At 43.8% G+C, this 21,327-nt stretch overlaps 1 protein-coding gene across 9 annotated transcripts in view; it reads right to left on the reverse strand.

Moving 5' to 3' along the window:
• The window catches only part of GRAMD2A (GRAM domain containing 2A), a 54,144-nt gene extending 35,548 nt beyond the window's left edge, over window positions 1–18,596 (reverse strand). For 2 of the 9 annotated variants that reach the window (XM_089538930.1, XM_089538932.1), the window contains exon 1: window positions 4,252–4,395. In XM_089538930.1, the coding sequence (XP_089395056.1) occupies window positions 4,252–4,277 (26 nt within the window). In that variant the 5' untranslated portion in view covers window positions 4,278–4,395. Of the gene's footprint in view, window positions 1–412; window positions 1,454–3,924; window positions 4,111–4,251; window positions 4,396–18,286 lie in introns of those variants that run through there. The other 7 variants (XM_089538935.1, XM_089538936.1, XM_089538933.1 and 4 more) reach the window with 7 other exon arrangements.
• Between the last annotated feature and the right edge of the window lie 2,731 nt (window positions 18,597–21,327).

Here is a 21,327-nt window from a genome sequence, read left to right on the forward strand (position 1 = left end):
TTGGATAGGAAACCGCCAATGAATACCAGATGCTGTAGCTATATTTCAGGGGAAGGAACTGGCAAAAACCCCTCTAAGTATTCCTTGTCTAAAAAGACCCTATGAAAATTAATGGGGTTGCCATAAATCTACAAGTGTCTTGAAGGCACATGTACACGCGCGCACGCACGTGTACATACACACCTAAGGTCCCACCCTTGTTTTAGGAGAATAAAGAGTAGCACAAATAGGACCTCTCCCGGGACCAGAGAAAGAACACTGGCTTTAGCTGAGTAGAGGCTGCCTTTTCATACTGATTTCCTGGTTCACAGCTTGATCTCTGTATTTATTTCGGGAAGTTATGTTTAGCAGCCCAGCATCAGCAAAGGAATGCATTTCCAGGAGTTGAAAATGGTGGAGAACTTAGCCTTACCGGTTTTAACATCAGTCCAGACACACAACTATCGTTTTACACTTTCTTCCTTTCTCTGCCCATCTCAGCATCGGAACAGTGCTGTATAACTTGGTAGGTTTGCTTCAGACATTTCAAATACAAACTGTGGAAATAAAACATTCTCTTTGTGGTGCATTTCTCATGTTGTGAAACTAACACACTCAACCCAAAAAAATCTGCTTAAATTTACAGTTCTTTCTTCTCAGGGCAGGTCCCTGTCTTTTTTTTTCTTTTTTTTTTTTTTGGTACTACTCTATACAGCACCTTGTGATGGTGCTGTATGGTATAGTGGTTAGAGGATTGGACTGTAACTTGGGAAATCCTGGTCCAAATCCACACTGTGCCATGAAACTCACTGGGGCATCTAAGCCAGGCAGGCTCTTTTTCAGCCTGACCTGCCTCACAGGATTGTTGTGAGAACAGGGTGATGAGACATTCCCTTTTTCCAAGACATGTCCTACATTTCAGCCTTCTGTCTGGGAGGAATTCCAAAATATCCTCCATTCTGAGCACAACTAAGAAGCATGAATTCATATTTTTAGCAATGTGTTTAGTTTTTATTTTGGAATGTCCTACGTTTTTCTGGAACGACCGACATTTTGCAGTGCCTTGTCCTCCTTTGCAGTTAGGACATCCAATCACCCTGTGTGAGAATAACAAGGGAAGGAGGAGAGCCATAGGTGTTGCCTTTATCATAGCCATCCCTTCTGTTCATAAACAACCATTCAGCTCCTTGCAAATCTCATGATTTTGCAAGAAGACAGTAAACAACGTACCCTGAGACAGCAGCAGCTAAAATCTCTCATCAATCCAGCCTTTAGTGTGAGCACAAGCAGTAATGCCTGCTGGAATATTGCAAGTTCTTTAGCATTATTTTCCTTTGCTTCATTGTTTGTTGTATGCCCCTAGATTTTACCCTCGACTTATCCTCGGGTCATATCAAAATCCATAATTTTGGCCCCAAAACCTACCCTTGACTTATACATGAGATCGACATAGTCAATAATATATGGTACCTAATAAATATAGTGATAAATAGTTTTTCATAATATTCTCATTGCATACCCATTAGGATTACTCTCTTGGAAGCTATGGATAGGAGGGAAGGGATGAGGGCAACCAGACTGACTTGAACCCAGACAAGATGGAGACGCTTGTCATCCTCTCCTTAGTCTGAAGGGGATGAGTTCAATTGTGACAGGCGGGTTTGCTGCTACTTTGCCTGCACATTTTAGATAGATTCTACATGTCATGTCCTGTCCTGCCTCATTCATAGATTGATCCACCAGGTGTCAGCACTGGCACCTTCACCTTGGGTCTCATGCTGCTGCCACATCATGGTGCAAGAGTTGTCTGCAACCTTGCCAATGTTGACACAAAAGCAAGAGTTCTACCAGAAAGCCTTGGCTGGCATTTTGTTGGTTAGTCCCAACTAGAATAGAATATCAATTGAATAGTGTGAGTCAACACACAAATCCCATTGATTCAATGGACCTACTCTAGTCATGACTACCAACAGGAATTAAGCCTCCATGTGTTACAACCACCAGACCAGGAGGGTGTTGTCACAGGGCCAAAACACACTGTAGAAATCATCCAGTTTTGGACCACTTTAACTGCCCTGGCTCAATGTTAGGGAATTCAGGAACTGTAGTTTTGTGAGACATTGAGCCTTCTCTGTAAGGGAGTTCTGGTGTCACACTAAACTACAATTCCCAGGATTCTCTAGCACTGAGCCAGGGCAGTTAAAGCAGTCTCAAACTGGGTTATTTCTGCAGTGTGTTTTGGACTATAGTTTACAGACCCCACACTGGCCTACACCAGAATTTCAGAAAAAAGCTTACTCCCTTACACTATACTGGCACAATTCGCTGTGGCCTGCACCATCCAGCAAAACCTGGAGAAGTTACTTTTATTCTGCAATTCCCAGAATCCAAGTGGGCCTGTCTTTTCTAAGATTTACTTTTTTTAGACTGCCATCCCCACATTTTCTGAGCCAGGAAGGCCACTTATCTATGGCTGCATCCACACCGCCAAAATAATCTGGTCTGACACCACTTTAACTGCCATGCCTCAAGTCTAAACATCTCACAAAAAGTACTATTCCCAGAATTCCACAGCCTTGAGCCATGGCAGTTAAAGTAGTCTCAAACTAGATTATTTCAGCAGTACAGATGCTGCCTTTGATGATGGTAGCAGTGGGGGAATTCTGCCAGCTGGAGTCCAAAAAAGGAACCTTTCCAAGATCTTCCACCAACTCCTCCCTTGGCCTGAATCACCTTCCTGTCACCTCACCTCACATCCCTCTGACCAAAAGCCATCTGAAAAGCAAGACAGAGCTAAATACAGAGACAGGATTTTTGCAGTTCTGGGGAAAACTACAGGTACATTTAAGCTAAATACAGAGATGCAAAGCTAAATAGAGAGATTAGATTTTTCTGTCATTCCTGCACTTCTGAGATCACAGCACTGCCTCTAAACCACAGGAACTCTCAACCCATAAAGTTGTAACTACCCAGCACCAGCACCGTTTGGATCGATTTTTCCAGCAAAACAATCCCTGCAGCCCATACTACTGGCAAGAATTATACGCATTACTGGGGATAAGGGGAGGGAGAGGTGGGGGAGAGAGAGAGGCCCTAAGTGGATTTTCTGCCTCAATCAGACAAGGCAGAGATTTGCTCAGATGCAATTTAAGCTAGGATTTTTCAAGAGCGGATAAAGGGGAAAGAAATGCCTGTCCGGGCAAAGGCTGGATTCCATAGCAGGGAAGGGAAGAGACGGGGAAGTACATTCATTCATTCATCTTGTATCCATCTTGCATTCCAAAAAGGATGTCCCATGAGTCACACCCCAAAAAGGAAAATAACCCCCATCCCCAGGTAAATATCTATCACCCTGACAGCATTTGACCTAAGGAAGGTTGGAGATTTGAGAAAAGCTTCCATGCTAGCTGGGGGATTCTGGGAGCTGTAATCCAACACAGTAGCTTTTCCAGAGACTATATATCTCTGCTGAGAACAATTCTGTGTTGTTTCAACTCCTACAGTTGGCACAAGTGCAAATTTGAGCTCCTCGTTGTAGGATTAAATCAGTGCACACAGACCCTAGATTCCCATCGTATGGTAGCCAAGCCCAAAAATACAGAGCTGCACCACCACTCCTCCACTTGAACATTAAAAGTGCTTTTGGACATAAGCAAGCCCTTAGTATCTGCTAGGGTTTGGTTCCAGGACCCCCCCCCCCCATCCCCCCCACCCCGTGGATACCAAAATCCAAGGATGCTAAAATCCCATTGAACACAATGGCACAGTGATATGTGGTGCCCTTTATATTAAATGGCAAAAACAAGATTTGCTTGGGGAATTTATATATTTTTAAATTATTTTCAAGCCGTGGATAGTTGAATCTGTGGATAAAGAATCCATGGATACAAAGGGCCAACTGTATATATAAATCTTATTTAAAATTCCCAAGACTAGAAACATTACCTTTTCAGTCAACTCTCCCCCAGAAGTCAAAGCATGGTGGGGGGAGGAATCAAAGCTGGGAAATTTTAATTTTTTTCAACAACAGATTCCTTCTGCTGATGGGCACTGGCTGATGGGCACAAGCTGGCTGAAGGGCACTGTAGTTCAAAAAAAGTAGCCTTTCCAAGCTGGGTGGCAGGAAAAAACCTACAAAGACAGAAAATTACAGTTCTGTTTCAGTAAGACATTATAGTCCTACTAGACTTGAAATGCCAGCATTTCTGAACCATAAATCCAGCCTCCACTCTCAAAACCCAAATTCCCTCCTTCATTGTGTGACACACTTACTGAAACACGAGATGAAAAGTCCCCATCCGGAGGGCCTTCCAGTTATTAGTCAGGCCTTCCCCACCCCATGCCGAGACACGCTCCTTTCACAGCCATCCGTTCTTCGGTTCCCGGACTTCTGTCAAAGCTCCTGCCAGCCGGCAGAGTTGGTTACACAAGCTCTGAATCAGGAAGCTGGCAAACATTTAACTGGAGCATTCTTGGCAGGTCAGCATTCAAACCCGAGGTGGCATCTCCTTAAGCAGCTCACCGGTTGGCAGGATAGAAGTTTTCTGACAGCGGGGCACTGGGATCTTGAAATACATCCATCGCTTCTTCAAAAGAAGCTCCTAGTTTCCTTGTATAATCCTGCCCTACCGTTGGCACTACAAGCAACTTAGTGTAAGTACATGCACACAAGATAACTGATACTGATGCTGACAGGCACAGTAAGACAAATTTGCCTCTCTCCATTAGGCTTGAAGAAGCAGGGAAATCCCAGATCCTGGAGCAGCAGCATTATTTGGATGCTCTAGCAGTAATTCTCAAACTTTGATCTTCCAAATGTTTTGGACTTCAGTTCCCAGAACTCCTGACAATTGGCCAAGCTAGAAGACCAAAGTTTGGGAACCACTGGGGCTTGGGTCCTTCCACATTGCACTAGTCCCTCCATATTTGCTGGGGTTAGGGGCACAGGACCACTATGAATGTGGAAAAAACGCAAATAACAAAAACACTATGTTTTTACCTGAGAGAACACCTCTCTAGGAATCTCTGGGTCCAACTGTGTGGTCAACATCTGTCAGACATTGACCACAAAATTGCGCTGGAGGAGCTACAAATGCCTAGCAGAGTGTTCTCTCTAGGAATCTCTAGGTCCTTCAGTGTGATTTTTGGTTAAAGTTGACCACAGAGCTGTGATGGAGGACCTAGATATTCATAGAGAGAACATATTAATAAAATCCATGAATAATCAAATCTGCAAATGTCAAAGCCACAAATGTGGAGGGATGAGTGTACACCATTCTAGCACCATGATTCCACTCTAACTGCCATGGGAACATCCTACAGCAGTAGTTCCCAAACTTTTCTATGCCCCACACCCTTTCAAAATATTTAATTAATGTTTGCACCAGCTACAAAAGTAACATCATATTGGAAGACGAAGATGTCTAATTTCTAATTTTTGAACCACAAATTGAACTACATACAATACTGCAGGTGAACAAATGGACCAGAAAAAATTAGATTTTAACTCAGTGCATAAAATGAAAATCTAAAGTTAGCAATTAGATTCTAATTTATTCATTAAAAAATGAGTGATAACTCAAGGACACAAACCATTCTTTGTTGCACTGCCTGAAATTTCATTTAGCCAATTAATTAAAAGCAACCTTCCCACAATGATGCTGATCTCTACTACTTTCTCATACATTTGGAAATGAACCGAACTTGTAGATGTATAGGTCTCTGGGCAGACAGGGGGAAAATTTCATCTGAAATTCCATGAAACTATTGGTGTTGACAGTACTGGTCTGGATAAATCAAGTGTCTGATTAAGTCTAAACAGATTTTTGTTTTCCTCTGAAAGCCTGAGACACAACTGAGACAAACTCACATTTTTGGGATGCTCTCACATAATGATTTCTCCTACTTTAAAGACATCTATATCCGATTTAGCTAGCCTGGAAGGTATTTACTCAAAAGTAAAAAAATATTAGTGAAATAATAAAGTATGATAGACCACTGGTATTTTGCAGGCTGACTTACAGTACTTGAAGATTGAAATGTGATGGAAAACAGAATGTGGCATTTATAATCTGATTAAAAGTTTTTTGTTTGTTTCGCTGAACCCAAACTGTACTGAAAACCATTCACACAGGCACACAACTTGGAAGTCCTTAAAGAGCTATTAGGAGCGTGTGTGAAAATATGTCTAATTGTTTCTAATATGCAATTTTTTGCACTGGGAGATGCTGAGATCTCCCCTGGCGGTCTCCCATCCCAATAGTAACCACAGTTGACCCTGCTTCCAAGATTAGACAGGATCTAGTGCCTACCTTAAAGATTTTACTGCTCATAACTAAGCCTCAGGAAAAGCATTTCAACCTTTTAGCACTGGAGGTGGTGACAACCAAAAGCTTGGAAACCATCAAATTATGATGACATGGTACAGGGAATGTGACCATCATGGAAACCTAAGACAGGGACGTAGCCAAGGGGGGGATCTTGGGGTCCGGACCCCCCCCTTCCATTAGAAAAATGAATGGTGTGTGCTGCTGTGCCGCCGCACCCAAGCCCCATTATAATGGTGGCACTTAGTCTGGACCCCCCCCTTCCTAAAATCCTGGCTACGTCCCTGCCTAAGAGGACAAGAATTGTCCCAAATGCCTTGCACTTGAGAGCAATCAGAGCAGTTAATTCTGGAATAGACAGAGAAAGTGTTTGACTTGGTAAAAGGTTGTCTCTGTCCCCATTTGTCCTCAAACTTCTAATCCTAGACTGTAAAACCAGGTCATTCAGCACAAACATATACCCCACAATTGCTACATTGCTTGACTGCAGAAGATGGTATGAAGGTGCATGATTCAACTCTTGTTGTATGCCTTCAAGTCATTTCCAACTTACAGAAACCCTATCATGGGGTTTTCTTGCCAAAGATTTGTTCTGAGGGGGGGGGGGGGTTGCCTTTGTCTTCCTCTGAGGTTGAGAGAGTGTGACTTGCCCAAGGTCACATGGTACCTTTCCATGACAAAATAGTGCCCCCCAGTTCAATGCTCAAACCACTGCACCACCCTGGCTCTCAGTGCATGACTCAATACTTTTGCTTAAACTGAACAAGTTTGTACGTGATCAATGCCTGGAAGGACCACACAGGAACTCGACACACACCACCTTGAACTCTATGACAGAAAGAATGCAGGATATAAACACAAGCATGCAAAACCTGTATCAGCATCCTTTAGCAAAGAAAGTGACGCCTCAACGTAATTACCCCTTGGTTCCTTTTCATCCTAGACCCGTTCTGTTTCCCAGAATCCTTTTGCTCTGCAGCAACACCACCTGAACTAGATTCTCTCGACAAAGCCTCTTGTCAATTCCTTCTCCCACATGGCATATTTTTAGCTTCCTGTCTAATGCTTTCCTTATTAACTTTGTCCTGGCACACCAAGCCTTTATTACATGGGACAACTACTTCTCACGCACCTACAAAAGGATATTTCCCATCTCTCATCACACCTTGTGACTGTTCTCAAAGATTGGCAATGCACCCACGATTTTCAATCAGGTCAAAATAGGGCTTGTCATTTCATGAGAAAAAAGTAGATGCAACTCCTTGGCACACACACTCCTTCTTCTCCTTGCACTATCCTTTGCGTGTGAAGGGAAGAGATTAGAAGATTTAAGATTACTGTAAAGTTATTTGTCCTTCAATAGGATCAAGATATGTTTTCAAGGGCAAAGTAGTTTCCACAACCCATAATTTACTGCATTCAGATGGAAGTGCCAACTATGGTTTCCTACTAACTAGAACTGGACATTTGCAGACATCTTTATCTGCAAGTATAGTATAAAGGCCCAAGGCTCTGCTTGGTCCTGATTCTTCTAACCATGGTTTGCAGGATTGTCTGAGCAAGACCTATCTCAAGCTCAGGCCATCTTTATGTAACTTAACAGGTACAAATTATCTCTTGAATAAAATCCCATTTATCTCTGTGGGCAGATATCTTACTATGTCAAGGCAAATTTAAAAACCATACAAACAGGCAACATCATTTTACACTGAAAGATACAGAAACACTCACACAACAGTGATTTCAGGCCATCTGCCCTCAAATTCCACCCTAAACCAAGTGTGGCATGGTTATACAACACCGCAGAAGGATACCAAAGCTTAAACTAAGACAGATATTTCCCCCCCCCCCCTTTTTTTAGAATGCTAGTTCATCCTGATTAGGAGACCAACAGCTCTTGGCCTCATTCTGCCTTCTATGGAAGAGGCTGTTCCCATCACACACCTTGAACGGTTGCAGAGGCCCACAAATACCCATCTTCCTTGCCACATCTTGCCTGACTGGTTGTCAGAGCTACTCTGCACATGAATGTTCCCCACAGGGAGTGTCACCTTGTCCTCACTGCAGAAATAATCTGGTTCGACAGCACTTTTTCTGCCATGGCTCAATGTTATGGAATTCTGGGAAGTATCATTGGTTATTACTTTAAGGCATACCTTGGTAAAATTCACAACTGCCTCCCACAATCTACAATTCCCAGAAGTCTATAGCATTGAGCAATGGCAGTTAAAGTGGTGTCAAACTAGATTATTTATGCAGTGCAGATGCAGCCTGCGTCACAGAACTAATTTCCCAAATAGCACCTTCCAAAACCTGCTCCTAGATGGACCACTTGATCATTAAGATCTTTTTTGGATTTTATGGATTCTCCTCTAGGTATTCCAGAAAAAGCTCCAAAGGTAAAGAGGATGGCTACAAGGGAGATGGCTATTTCTATGTGCTGGTTGAGGAACAGAAGATTCTGCCTTATATTAACTCAGACGAGTGGTCCTTTGAGTCCCATATTGTCAGTATCAAGGGTAAAAACATTCCATGGACAATGGACATGGATAAGTCCCCCTCCCAAGATCCACCATGGATGTAGCACTCCGTCTATCTGGATGTGGCTAGAAGTCCACTTCTCATTTCCTAAAAACCAATTCTGGAGGATCAAAACATGATGCTGGAGGACTTATTTCAAAGGTAAAGCATTCTTCCTAGAAGCTTCAAGAGATATGATGTTCTCTCATTTTTTTAAACAAGTTTGGAGGACATGATGGTATGTGTGTGATGCAACATCAAGTCAGATGATTTATTGCCCACCCTTAACCTACACTGACTGGCATCTCTAGGTGTTTGGATAGGAGTTCTTTTCAGCCCCGCCGAGGTTCAACCTGGACCTTCTGCCTGCAAAGCAGATGCACAACCACTGAGCTACAACCTGGTGTGTGGATGTCCAGAGAAAATCCTCCTTTATGAAATATTCTGTCCATATCCATCTTCCTGATGCACACTTTGCTGGCATTTGAGCCTCTGATAAAAATAATTGTTTTAATCCATGCATTTAGCAGTGTGCGTTTTCTGGAATTAAGCCTCTGTGTTGACTGTGTGTCCGTGTCTCTCTAAACCTATTTTGATTTCAGAATGGGAGCAGGGCCAGGCTTCCCATTAAAGAGAACGAAGCATCCACTTCAAGCAGCAAATTCCATAAGATAACAGCACAGACTTAATTATTGAATTTGTTTTTATTATATTTTATTATCAGGGAAAGAGAGAGGTGGTTGTACCATTTTTTGCTCAAAATAACTTGTCTGGTTTGGGATAATTTACACCTTGATTTTGTTGGATGGATGTTGAAGAGGTGACATTTGTCACTCTCTTTTGGAAAGCAAAATTTCTTGAGCTATTCTTGGATGGGGGGATTATTTTACCCTGTTTATTCACACAGGACAGTATCGTTTTGGAAGGCCTGCAGAGATAAATTTTCACATGGAGAATAAAATGGAAGACTGATTGTTCAAGGGGAAAGGGCTTTGCATCATGTGCTGGGTTTTGCATTTGCTTTTTTTCTTTTCAATGGCTCATGTTTTTGACAGATTTTAATTTTTTTAATAATTGATTTACATTTTAGACTTTCACATGTTGTGAATTTTTAGCTATGCTTGTTTTTACTGTTGTAAATCACCTTGACTATCATAGTGAGGAAAAGGAGGGATATAAATATAATGAGACCAAGCATGGTGTGGTGGTTTCGGTGTTTGACTAGGACCCTAGAGAGCCCTGCTCAGCCCTGGAAACCCACTGGGTGAGCTTGGGCAAGTCACACACTCTCTCAGCCTCGGAAGAAGGCAAAAGAACAAAAAACACACCTTTTAACAAAACTTGCCAAGAAAACCCCATGATAGGCTCATATTAGGGACACTAAACGTCCAAAATGATTTGAAGCCTCTCAACAACAACAAATATACAGTGGGCCCTTGGTATCCACTGGGTTTTGGTTTCAGGACCCCCTGTGGATACCATAATCAGTGAATGCTCAAGTCCTATTATTTACAATGGCATAGCAAAATGGTGTCCCTTATTTAAAATGGCAAGATCAAGGTCTGCTTTTGGGAATTTATATTATTTTAGAATATTTTCCAGTTGTGGATGCTTGAATCTGTGAATAATGAATGTGCTGATAAGAAGGGCCAACTGTAATAGTACCTAATAGCCCAGTGGAGATTATCAAAATTCAAAATGATCTGAACAGATTGGAAAGCTGAGCCAAAATTAACAAAATAAATTTCAACAGAGAAATGTAAGGCACTTCACTTAGGCAGAAAAAAATGAAATGAACAGATACAGGATGGAGGAGACATGGCTCAACAAGACTACATGTGAAAAGGATCTAGAAATCCTAGCAGACTACAAGTTGAACATGAATCAACAGTGGGATGCAGCAGCTAAATCGGCCAATGCAATTCCAGGCTGCATCAATAGAAGTATAGTGCCTAGGATCAAGGGAAGTAATAGTGCCACTCTATTCTGCCTTGGTCAGGCCTCACCTGGAACACTGTGTCCAGTTCTAGGCACCACAGTTCAAAAACGATGTTGAAAAACTGGAGCATGTCCAAAGGATGGTGACCAAAATGATGAAGGGTCTGGAAACCATGCCTTATGAGGAGAGACTTAGGGAACTGGATATGATTAGCCTGGGGAAGAGACAGTTAAGAGGTGATATGATAGCCTGTATTTGAAGGGGTATCCTATTGAGGAGGGAGCAAGCTTGTTTTCTGCTGCTCCAGAGAACATGACCCAGAACAATGGATTCAAACTAGAAGGAATGAGATTCCACCTAAACATTAGGAACAACTTACTGACAGTAAGAGCTGTTCAACAGTAGAAGACGCTGCCTCGGAGTGTGGTGGAATCTCCTTTTTTGGAGGTTTTTAAACAGAGGCTGGATTGCCATCTGTTGGGGGTGCTTTGATTGTGAGTTCCTGCATGGCAGAAAGGGGTTGGACTGGATGGCCCTTGAGGTCTCTTCCAACTCTGAGATTCTGTGATTCTGTAATCATCATCATCACATATAATGCAACTCTCCATCATGGGACAATCATCCAAAACTTGTCACAGCTTGGAAAAGTTGCTTTCTGGAGTACAACTCACACCATCTGCCAGCCAGTATGACCACTGACCATGGTAGCTGAAGTGTTCTAGAAGATGAATATCAGGAAAAAACTTTTTTCCAAGCTAACACACAGCGAAAGCAAAGCAACTTAGGAGGACTCATCTCAGACAACCTCAGCAGAGCTCCAGCCAAGCTGTCTCGACGGTAAATGTACAGTTGGGTTTGCAGGGAAAGCTCACTTTAATAGACCCAAGCCAAGACCCAAGAGTTTTGTACACTTGGCTAAAACATCTCCTGAGACACAGCCCTTATTCAGTGGTGACCTCAATTTCCTTTCCTCGCACTGGTTGTGTTCGGCTCCTTTGCCCAACATGCATTCCATTGAAAATTGTTTCTGAAGGTTTCAGAGAACATGGTTTGAAAAGCTGCATTGCCTTACAGTTTGCAAGATGCACAGAGAGCTTTCAAATGCTACTTCTTTTTTTTGGAATACAGCTCGCAGAAAGCAAGTGCAAAGATTCTTGGAGTCGTGATTTTCTATTTAATTAATTAATCAATGTTTTTATTTCATTAATAAATCAATATCCTGCTTTCTCCCACTTTGGGACCAAAGGCAGCTTACATCTAATTAAAAGAAAGTGAAACTAAAACCTATTCAAAATAACAAGTTTTTTTAAATCCCATTTAAATAAACAATTACATTAAATACACTAAACTGAAACAGTTGAAAACACATTAAAATATACAGTAGTTAAAAGGATCAAAGCATAACACTTCCCATTAAAAGACTTTTCTGCCACAAGAAGTTTATCTGTCTATCTACTGATGGATCTGTTGTCATTCCCAGGCTCTGCAGACATGGTCCTTTCCTGGCAAAACAACACTTTAATTCAAGAGCAGCAAAACTTTCCTGCATGATTCCCAAACTTTGGGTCTCCAGATGTTTTGGACTTCAGTTCCCAGAATTCCTAACTGTTGGCTGAGGCTTCTGGGAGTTGAAGTCCAAAACACCTGGAAGAGCAAAGTTTGGAAATCAATGTTATTCCTTATCTAAAGGATCTGAGTCAGGCATGCTAAATAAGTAAATAATCTACAACAAGTGCAACAAAATGTTGCAGTGTGATATGTTTCTGTTTTGGATTCCGGCCTGCCAGTCATGCCATTTTCTGAAATATCACATTTCATTCTCAATTCTACCCTTCCAGATTCCATTCTTACCACCCCCAGAACAGTCAGCATCCCTTACCTACTGAACATGTTCAGTCCTCATTGCACCTCTTGGGGTACATGTCCCACATGTCTTCACACACACACACACACACACACACACACACACACACACACACACAGTTGTAGTTGTGTGTCTTCAAGTCATTTCAATTTAAACCCTAAAGCAAACTTATCTTGGCGGTTTTCTGGGGTTGAAAGTCTGTGACTCACCCAAGGTCACCATGCTGTGTTCCCCCTTCTCATTATACATATAGATATTTTAATTCTGCAAACTTTCAGGACTAGTAGCTCCCTTGTTTGAGCAGATGGAGCTGGTATAGCTACGTAATGATCCATGCTCAGAGAATTAATTCTCTATTAGTATTTACAACACAGGTAGGAATTGTGCACCCTTCTGGGTGTGGTTGGACTGCAACTCCCAGTAGCCGTAGCTGACATTGCCAATGATGTGGAATGCTGGGACTTGTTGTCCAACATCTGGAGGGTGACGTGATTCCCACACCCAATTTACTACATAAACCATAATGGCATAAATCTTACACACCACTATTTCTCCTTCAATTCTCAATACTGGTGTTTTTCAGCACTCCCTACCTCTGCCTCCTTCCAAATAGCCTGACCCTTCACAAATCCTTGGCATGTTCTGTTATTATTGTGTGCTTTCAAGTCTTTTCCGACTTATGACAGTCCTAAGGCAAACCTATCACAGGGTTTTCTTGGCAAGATTTCTTCAGAAGGGATTTGACATTGCCATCCTCTGAAGCTGAGAGAGTGTTACTTGTTCACGGTCACCCAATGGGCTTCCATGGCCAAGCTGGGATTCGAACCCTGGTCTTCAGAATCATAATCCAATGCTCAAACCACTACATCATGCTGGCTCTCCATGGCATGTATCTGTCATTAAAATCAGAGGTACAGGAGCCTCCAAATGTTGCTGGACTTCAACCTTCATGTCCCTGACTATAGCCCAAGCTAGCTGGGCTCAAGAAAACTGAGCTCAGGAAAGAAAGAAAGTTGGAATTCAACACCTGTCTCCCCTCTCCTTTCCATCATGGGAAAAGAAGGAGCAATCTTTCTGAATAAGGAATCTGCCTTTGGCACCGCTGGTGGCAGAGAGGGAGCTGCCACAAACATTTTTGTACTTATTTTTCCATCCCCCAAGTACAAGAGGAGCACTTATATGTCAACATCCTTTCATGTACTTTTAAAAATTTTAAAGTCCCCAAAGCATTCTAGGCATTAGGAGTAAAGTGTTAATTATGCACCTAATCTCAACGGGCACCAACCTTCACGCCAAGATGCACATTTCTGCTGCTACATTTCTCAGGTCTCTGGGAGCCAGCTGTGATTTTTTTCCTAGGTATGCCCTAAAGTGACCAGAGCTCTGTTCCGGTGCCACAACTACAATTTCCAGAATTCCATAGATTGAGCCATGGCTGTCAAAGTGGAGTCAAAACAGATTATATCTGCAGTGCGGAGGCAACCTAATACAAAGACAGCTCTTCAATACCACCTCTAAACTTTTAAACAGCTAAACAAATATGTGATCTTTCTCTTTCATAGTCAGATCCCACATTATTCTATATGTAGTCACAGTGGGAAATAAGAATGTGGACTAAACATACACATTTGAAGTCAGCCCACTTGAGAAAAGAAGTTTCTCCAAATCTTGGAAAAATAACTTTTTTGAACTACAACTTCCATGCTCACTGAAGGACTTTGGGAATTCTTTTCCAAACTCTGCATTTATCCATATTAGTGCAGACAGCTGTCTTAACCATGATGTCCTTTAGAAGCTGATTTAGAAGTGTGTCACTCCACTGACCCACCTTGTGCCACGTTATCTATCCAATGGTAACTAGAATCACAGAATCTTACAATTGGAAGAGACTCATCCAGTTTTCTGATTCCTAAGAGAGCAAACCATCCAGCCCCCTGCCATGCAAGAACACAGGATCAAGGCACTGCAAACGAAGGGCATCCAGCCTCTGTTTAAACCTCAGAAAGAGACTCTACCACATTCCAAGGCACTGTATTCCACTACTGAAGAGCTCTTACTGTCAGGAAGTTCCTCCTAATGTTGAGCTGGAATCTCTTTTTCTGTAGTTTGAATCCATTGCTCTGGGTCCTATTCTCTGGAGGAGCAGAAAACAAGATTGCTCGATCCTCAACTAGCTTGGGATTGGCAGGATTTTAGATACAGATCTGTACCAGACATACCTGGAGATGCCAGGAATTGAACTTCAGACCTTCTATCAAAGCAGATGTTCTGCCAGTGGCCGATACACTCTTCTCCAAGTCTGGATAGTTGTCTGTTAAGGGCCTAAAGTGTATCAGCTGAGGGTCTCTTTGAAGTGCAAGCAATTCAACTGTGCAGAATTAGCAAGATGATACCCATTGCATGCAGAAATCATGTGTGATACCCTGTGTCCAAGAATCATATCAGTGTGACCAAAAGGAAGAGGCGAGTGGACAAATATTGCGTATCTACAGCAAAGTTTCTAAGCCTCCACTGTGTCTAATGCTATAAATGTATCTTCCTAACAGAGTTCAACAGAGCTATGTTCCGTGGGGAGGCAAATTCCCAAAGTAACTGGAAACACTTTTTTCCCCCAAACTACAACTGCCAGGGTTTCTGAAAAGATTTTGTAGCTGTACTTCTAAATAAGAAACTTTTTTTCAAAAGCTGAGCCATCTTGCATAGCATTCCCAGAGCTTCAAGGGCATGTGATCCCCAATGCCTCATATTCTTCCATGTAGCAAATACTTCCCACTCAAACAAAAACACTCAGCCAGCAGAACACCACAACCCAAAAACAATTAACAGTCTCAAGTGTGGCAAAGAAAAGAAGAAGAAATGGGGAGGAGCAGAGAGAATCAGACTTGCCCTCCCAGCTGGCAGAGATAAATGGGCAACACTGCAAAGCAAACAATGCCAAGCCTGTTAAGAGTGAAAATTACAGGCCCTCCAACAGTCTTTCGTCCAAGCAACCCCAACCAGTACAGAGGGCAATGTTTCCAAAAATCATGCAATCAGAAGTTTTCATCAGCTGGCAAAAGAAAGGCACGAGGAGCTTGGAAAAATCCATCCTGCAAATTATCAAAAAGAGAGAACCCGAAGGATAGAGAAAGGCGGCAATGCAGACTCTCCAAGCGCTAGCAAAGAGAGGGCATAAGTATGCATTTGGAAAGAAACTTGCTTCACTCATCAGATGCCAAGGCTTATAAAATTCTCAGCGCCTGGGAATTGTTAACATCCAGAAGTCTGCGTGTTTGACTATGGCAAAACAGGACTTGCCCTTCTCCTCTAACTCTCCCAGTTTGCTCTCTTAGGAATCAGAAAACCAAGAAGCTTGAGCAGTAGACATTTCGCCTTCAATTTAATTCTGCAGTTCAACAGCAACAGACAAACTAGGACTGTGCATGGAGAAAGGGCAAGAAACCACAGGCTTAACATCTCCCTGCTCAACATGGCTGTGTGATGCAATGTTAAGACTCAGGAAGTGTGCCGTTGGATAGCATGGCATTGTTCGTCAACATGTGATCTTCTCTTGCAGGGGGAGAATGTAATAATAGAGAGAATCGGGCAGTAATTCTGGGATTTAAAGATACTTTGGCAATAAACTAAGCATCTGAATCGCCCATCAATACTATCTAATGTTTTAAGCACTAAAAAGTATATTACAGAAGCAGCAGAATGAGATACCAGTGCATCTCCGAGAATTAGCACACTCTTCTCATCCCATCTGCTCATTCATCCATAAACTTTCCCATCATAGCAAGAAGGATAAGCATTTAGAACTGGAAGTCAAGAGTGAATCTGTTGGATCACTAGGTAATGATGAGCATATAGATCTCTCTGCATCCATCATCCTATTCATAAACTAGGTCATAGGTTGTTGTTGTTTTTTAAAGTATTCTACTTCATATTGATGGGTTGTTCAAATGCTTAGCTGGTTCCCAAAGTTTCTTTGAATCCCAGAATTATTGTCTGATTTCTCCCTATTATCACTTTCTCCCCCTGCAAGAGAAGTCCAGAGGTTCAGGATCAATGCCATGCTATCCAATTACACACTTCCTCAGTTTTAACATTGCATCACACAGCCATGCTGAGCAGGGAGACGTTAAGTGGCAGATTTGGAGCTTGTAGTTTCTTGCCATTTCTCCATGCACGGCCCCGAATTTGCTGTTGAACTCAACTGAAGGAGAAATTTCTACTGCTCAAACTTCTGGAGTTCTGATTCCTAAGAGAGCAAACCAGGGGAGACATAGGAGAAGGGCAAGTACATCTAGATGCTAGTTAATTCCCAAGCACTGAGAAAGAGGGACAACCAAGTTACAGAAATTCTGCCATGCTAGGCCCCATATATTTTGCTGCCTGAGGTAAAGACAAGATAGTTGTCATAATTCCATAGAGGGAAAACAGTGAAACTAGCAATTGCACCTTACTTTGGCACCGTGTCCCTCATCATATCTGAGGACAACAGAATAGCTGAGGAGGTACAGGCCACTTTTTGTGTGGCGCATATGACTTTGCCTTTCAACGTATTGCCACCATTCCATGTGTGATGCCTGAGGCAGCCGCCTCACTCTGCCTAATGGGAGGGATGCCCTGACAACCGCTGGGCAGAGGACCATCCTGTAACGCTACCCAAGCTATCAGGTACGGCAAGCAATATTTGCAAATGCTGAGAAATAATTTCCAAACAGAAACGCCACATTGCTTTGGTAGCAAGAAAGTCTCCTTATCGCTGTCATTAATCTTATCGTTAAGTTATATTTTTATCACATCTTCCTCCAGGGAATCTGGGGCAGCAGGTATGGCTCTTTTATCTCCCCACTCCCTTGCTTATTTCATCCAGGCAACAATCCACAGTCAAAGTGGGTCAAGGAAACAACCAAACCATCTCAGGCTATAGGCGGAGATGGCATGGCATTCCAGAACTCCCCTTGCCAGCAGAGCCAAGAGGGAGAGGTGATAGGAGTGGTGGCCTGACAACATCTGGCGACCCATATATTCCCCCCTTTAAGAGCATGGCTAGGGCAATGTCCAGCTCAGGCATCCTGCTTAGAGACCACTGCTTGCCCCATGCATCCCCTTTTTGGGAGCATCCCCTGCCACCCCTCTCTAGCTGATGTGAAAACCTGGACAGAGTCTGACTGCCCCACATCTGCCCAATAATCTCCCCCCAAAACGAAAGCACTTCTTGCCAGCCCAGCCAAGACCAGTCATGATGCTAACAGAACTTCAGCCACCTGCCCACAGAAATAATGACCATGGAGGACCTGCATAAATTCAACCAGACAGGCCAAAATAAAGCTGCTTTGAGTCACTTTGGAAATATGCTGTTTAAATGATACATGCATCCTAAGAGTCCAGAAGCTGCACCAAAGCCACACTCCAGTCCCAAGGACTGGAGTGCAGCTTCCAGACTCTTAGGACTCATGCATCATTGAAACACTATACCTCCAAAGTGACTCGAAGCAGCTTTATTTTGGCCTGTCTGTATAGGGCCTGCGATAGTTAAAAGTGTTCCCCATACCTAGGATAAAACACTGGTAAGAAAGGTAAAATGAAATCAAGAGACAAGGAGCAGGCCAGCAATGGGAAGGGCAGCCATGAAAGAATTTGAAAAGCTCTTAAAGAGCAAAGACGTACCACTGAGGACCGTTAGAATCGTGTGATCCACTGGATTCCTCATCAACATGTATGGAAGCGGCAGCTGGAGAGTGACGAAAGTGGATGAGAAGAAAACCAACTCCTGGATGGCCAGCGTGGCCTAGTGGTTGGAGTGCTGGCTACGACTCTGGAGACCAGGGTTCGATTCCCAGCTCAGCCATGAACCCCAACGGATGCCCTTGGGCAACAAGTCACACTCTCTCAGCCTCAGGGGAAGGCAAGGGCAAGCCTCGTCTGGACAAACCTTGCCAAGGAAACCCCACGACAGGTTCGCCTTGGGGCAGCCGTAAGTCGGAAAGGACTTGAACGCACACAGCAACCGATGCACACATCTATGCCTGAGAGGAAGGCAACGGTCAGGCTTCCCTGCAGAAACTCGCCAAGAAGACCCCATAATAGGGTCGCCATAAGTCAGATACAACTGAAAGGGACACTTTGACAATGCGTGTGCCTATGTGTCCCTGCGTGTGTGTGTGTGTGTGTTTGTTTGTGTGTGTGTGTGTGTGTGTGTGTGAGACTAAAAGGTACTGTGTGTGTGTGTAGCTATACACACACACATATGTTCTAGGAAGAGCCAGTGTGGCTAGTGATCTGAGCAATGGACTACAACTCTGGAGACCAGGGTTTGAACCCCAGCTATGCAAAAACCCACAACAGGCGACCTTGCTCAGGCCACACTCTCTCAGCCTCAGAGGAGGACCAAGGCAAGCCCTCTCTGAAGAAACGCTGCCAGGAGAACCCCAGGGCACTTTACCTTAGGGTCGGCCCAGGGGCGAGTCACACTCTCTCAGCCTCAGAGGAAGCCCAGGGCAGAGGGTCTCCCTGAAGACCCACAGCAACAGCGGCCCCTTACCCTCCTCCTCCTCCCTCCCGTCGGACCCTCCCCCGGTCCCTCGTCCTCAAAGTGGCGGCAGCGGCAGCAGCAGGACAAGGACCCTCCGCCAACCCTCCTTCCAACCCCCGAAGCCCCTTTCCCCGCTCCCGGGTCACCGCCGTCGCGCATTCCCACGTTCAAGGCGAAGACACGGGGATGATGTAACCCGCATACCTACCTAGCGGCCTCACACGACGCCGCCGACGCCGCTAATGAGCATCGCGCGGCCGCTCTGCATCGGCCGGCACAGGCCACGCCCACTCAGGAGCCTATCAGCAGCAGCCGAGGTTCAGGCCACGCCCACGCTCTCCGCTCCGCGCGCTGCTATTGGACAAATCCGGCGCCCTCCTGACGAAACCCCGCCTTCCCAAGGCTGAGGGAGGCGGGGCGGGCGGTTGCCTCAATTTTTGGTTCCCAAACTGTACTCTTGAGGGGTTTTGAACTTCATCTCCCAGAATCCCTCACCATTGGCCAACATGACTGAGGCTTCTGGGAGATGAAGTCCAAAATCTCTTAAAGGGCCACAGCATGGGAGGGGGAACCTTTTGGGGAGGCGTTCAATCCTTGCAAAGTGTTGCAGTCCTTGTGTGGTTGTTGTTGTTGTGTGCGTTATACAGCGACCCTAAGCCTAAGGCTAACCTATCCTGGGATTTTCTTGTCAAGATTGGTTGAGAGGAGTTTTTCCATTGTGCTTCCCCTGAGGCTGAGAGAGTGTGACTTCTATGGCTGAGTCAGGATTCGAACCCTGGTCTCCAGAGACTTTAGTCCCGATGCTCAGACCACACTTCTCCTTTTGTGCCCTGTCTTTTTAGATTGTAAAACCTGAGGGCAGGGAAATGTCTAATTAACTAATTAATCTCTGTAAAGTGCCATGTGCATTTATGGTGCTATATAAATGAACAACAACAACAACAACAACAATAATAATAATAATAATAAATTCCATTGAGTCCAATGAGATTTATCCCTCTATTACTAGCATAGGATTGCACCCTGAACCTGTACATAAGGAAGGATGCGTCGCTGGAATGGAAAGCAGCCATTCTCCAGAAACCTGAGTTCCCACCCTACTGGCATCCAGGGCTGCATCCACACTGGAGAAATAATCCAGTTTGACCCCACTTTAACTGCCATGGCTCAATGCTAGGGAATTCTGGGAATGGTAGTTTGTTGTAGCAACAGAGTGGAGCAGATACTTCCAGACCCTTCACCATTTTAGTCGCCCTCCTTTGGACACATGGCTCCAGTTTCTCAACATCCGTTTTGAACTGTGGTGCCCAGAACTGGACACAGTATTCCAGGTGAAGCCTGACCAAAGCAGAATAGAGTGGCACTATTACTTCTCTTGATCTAGACACTATACTTCTATTGATGCAGTCTAGAATCGCATTGGCCTTTTTAGCTGCCGCATCACACTGTTGGCTCATGCTCAACTTGTTGTCTACTTGGCCTCCTAGATCCCTTTCACATGTAGTCTTGTTAAACCAGGTGTCTCTCCATCCTATATCTAAGCATTTCGTTTTTTCTACCTTAGGTTTCTCCATGTTGAAATTCATTTTGTAACTTTTGGCCCAGCTTTCTAATCTATTAAATTCGTTTTGTCCTCTGGGGATTAGCTGCTACTCCTAATTTGGTGTCATCTGCAAATTTGACAAGCATGCCCTCTATTCCATAGAATACATAATCCCTTCAATATGGAATATTACATATCCGCATTCCATTTTTGCCATCCCAATGTCCCGTCTTTGTCTCAAGGAAATAGGCTCAGCCTACTCTGACTGCTATTTTGGCCACAGGGGGAGGCACAAGATTCTTGTTTAGTAGACAAAATCCTAATTTTAAACCCTCCCCATAGTTATATCCATGGGGATTGTTGTCTTGCACAAACACACATACTCACACATTGTACCTCTCCCAGTTGTAGGTTCTTAGGCCAATAGGCCCCATTTACAAATAGGAGCCAATACGATCTAATCTTTGCACTCCCACAAATCCAGTTCTGGGTGGAGAAACTTCCAACCCTTCAACCTATCATTATGTTATTTAATCCCATAAACAAACACCCAGCCTCTTGGGCATCTGCCACAGAGATCCATGTTCACAACAAAACATTGCTGTGCCCTTCTCTGGCACTAACCGGGCAAAG

Source organism: Sceloporus occidentalis, unplaced genomic scaffold (genome assembly GCF_023333645.1).
Source record: "Sceloporus occidentalis isolate IW3139 unplaced genomic scaffold, rSceOcc1.0.p SCAF_9, whole genome shotgun sequence".
Classification (NCBI taxonomy): Eukaryota; Metazoa; Chordata; class Lepidosauria; order Squamata; family Phrynosomatidae; genus Sceloporus; species Sceloporus occidentalis.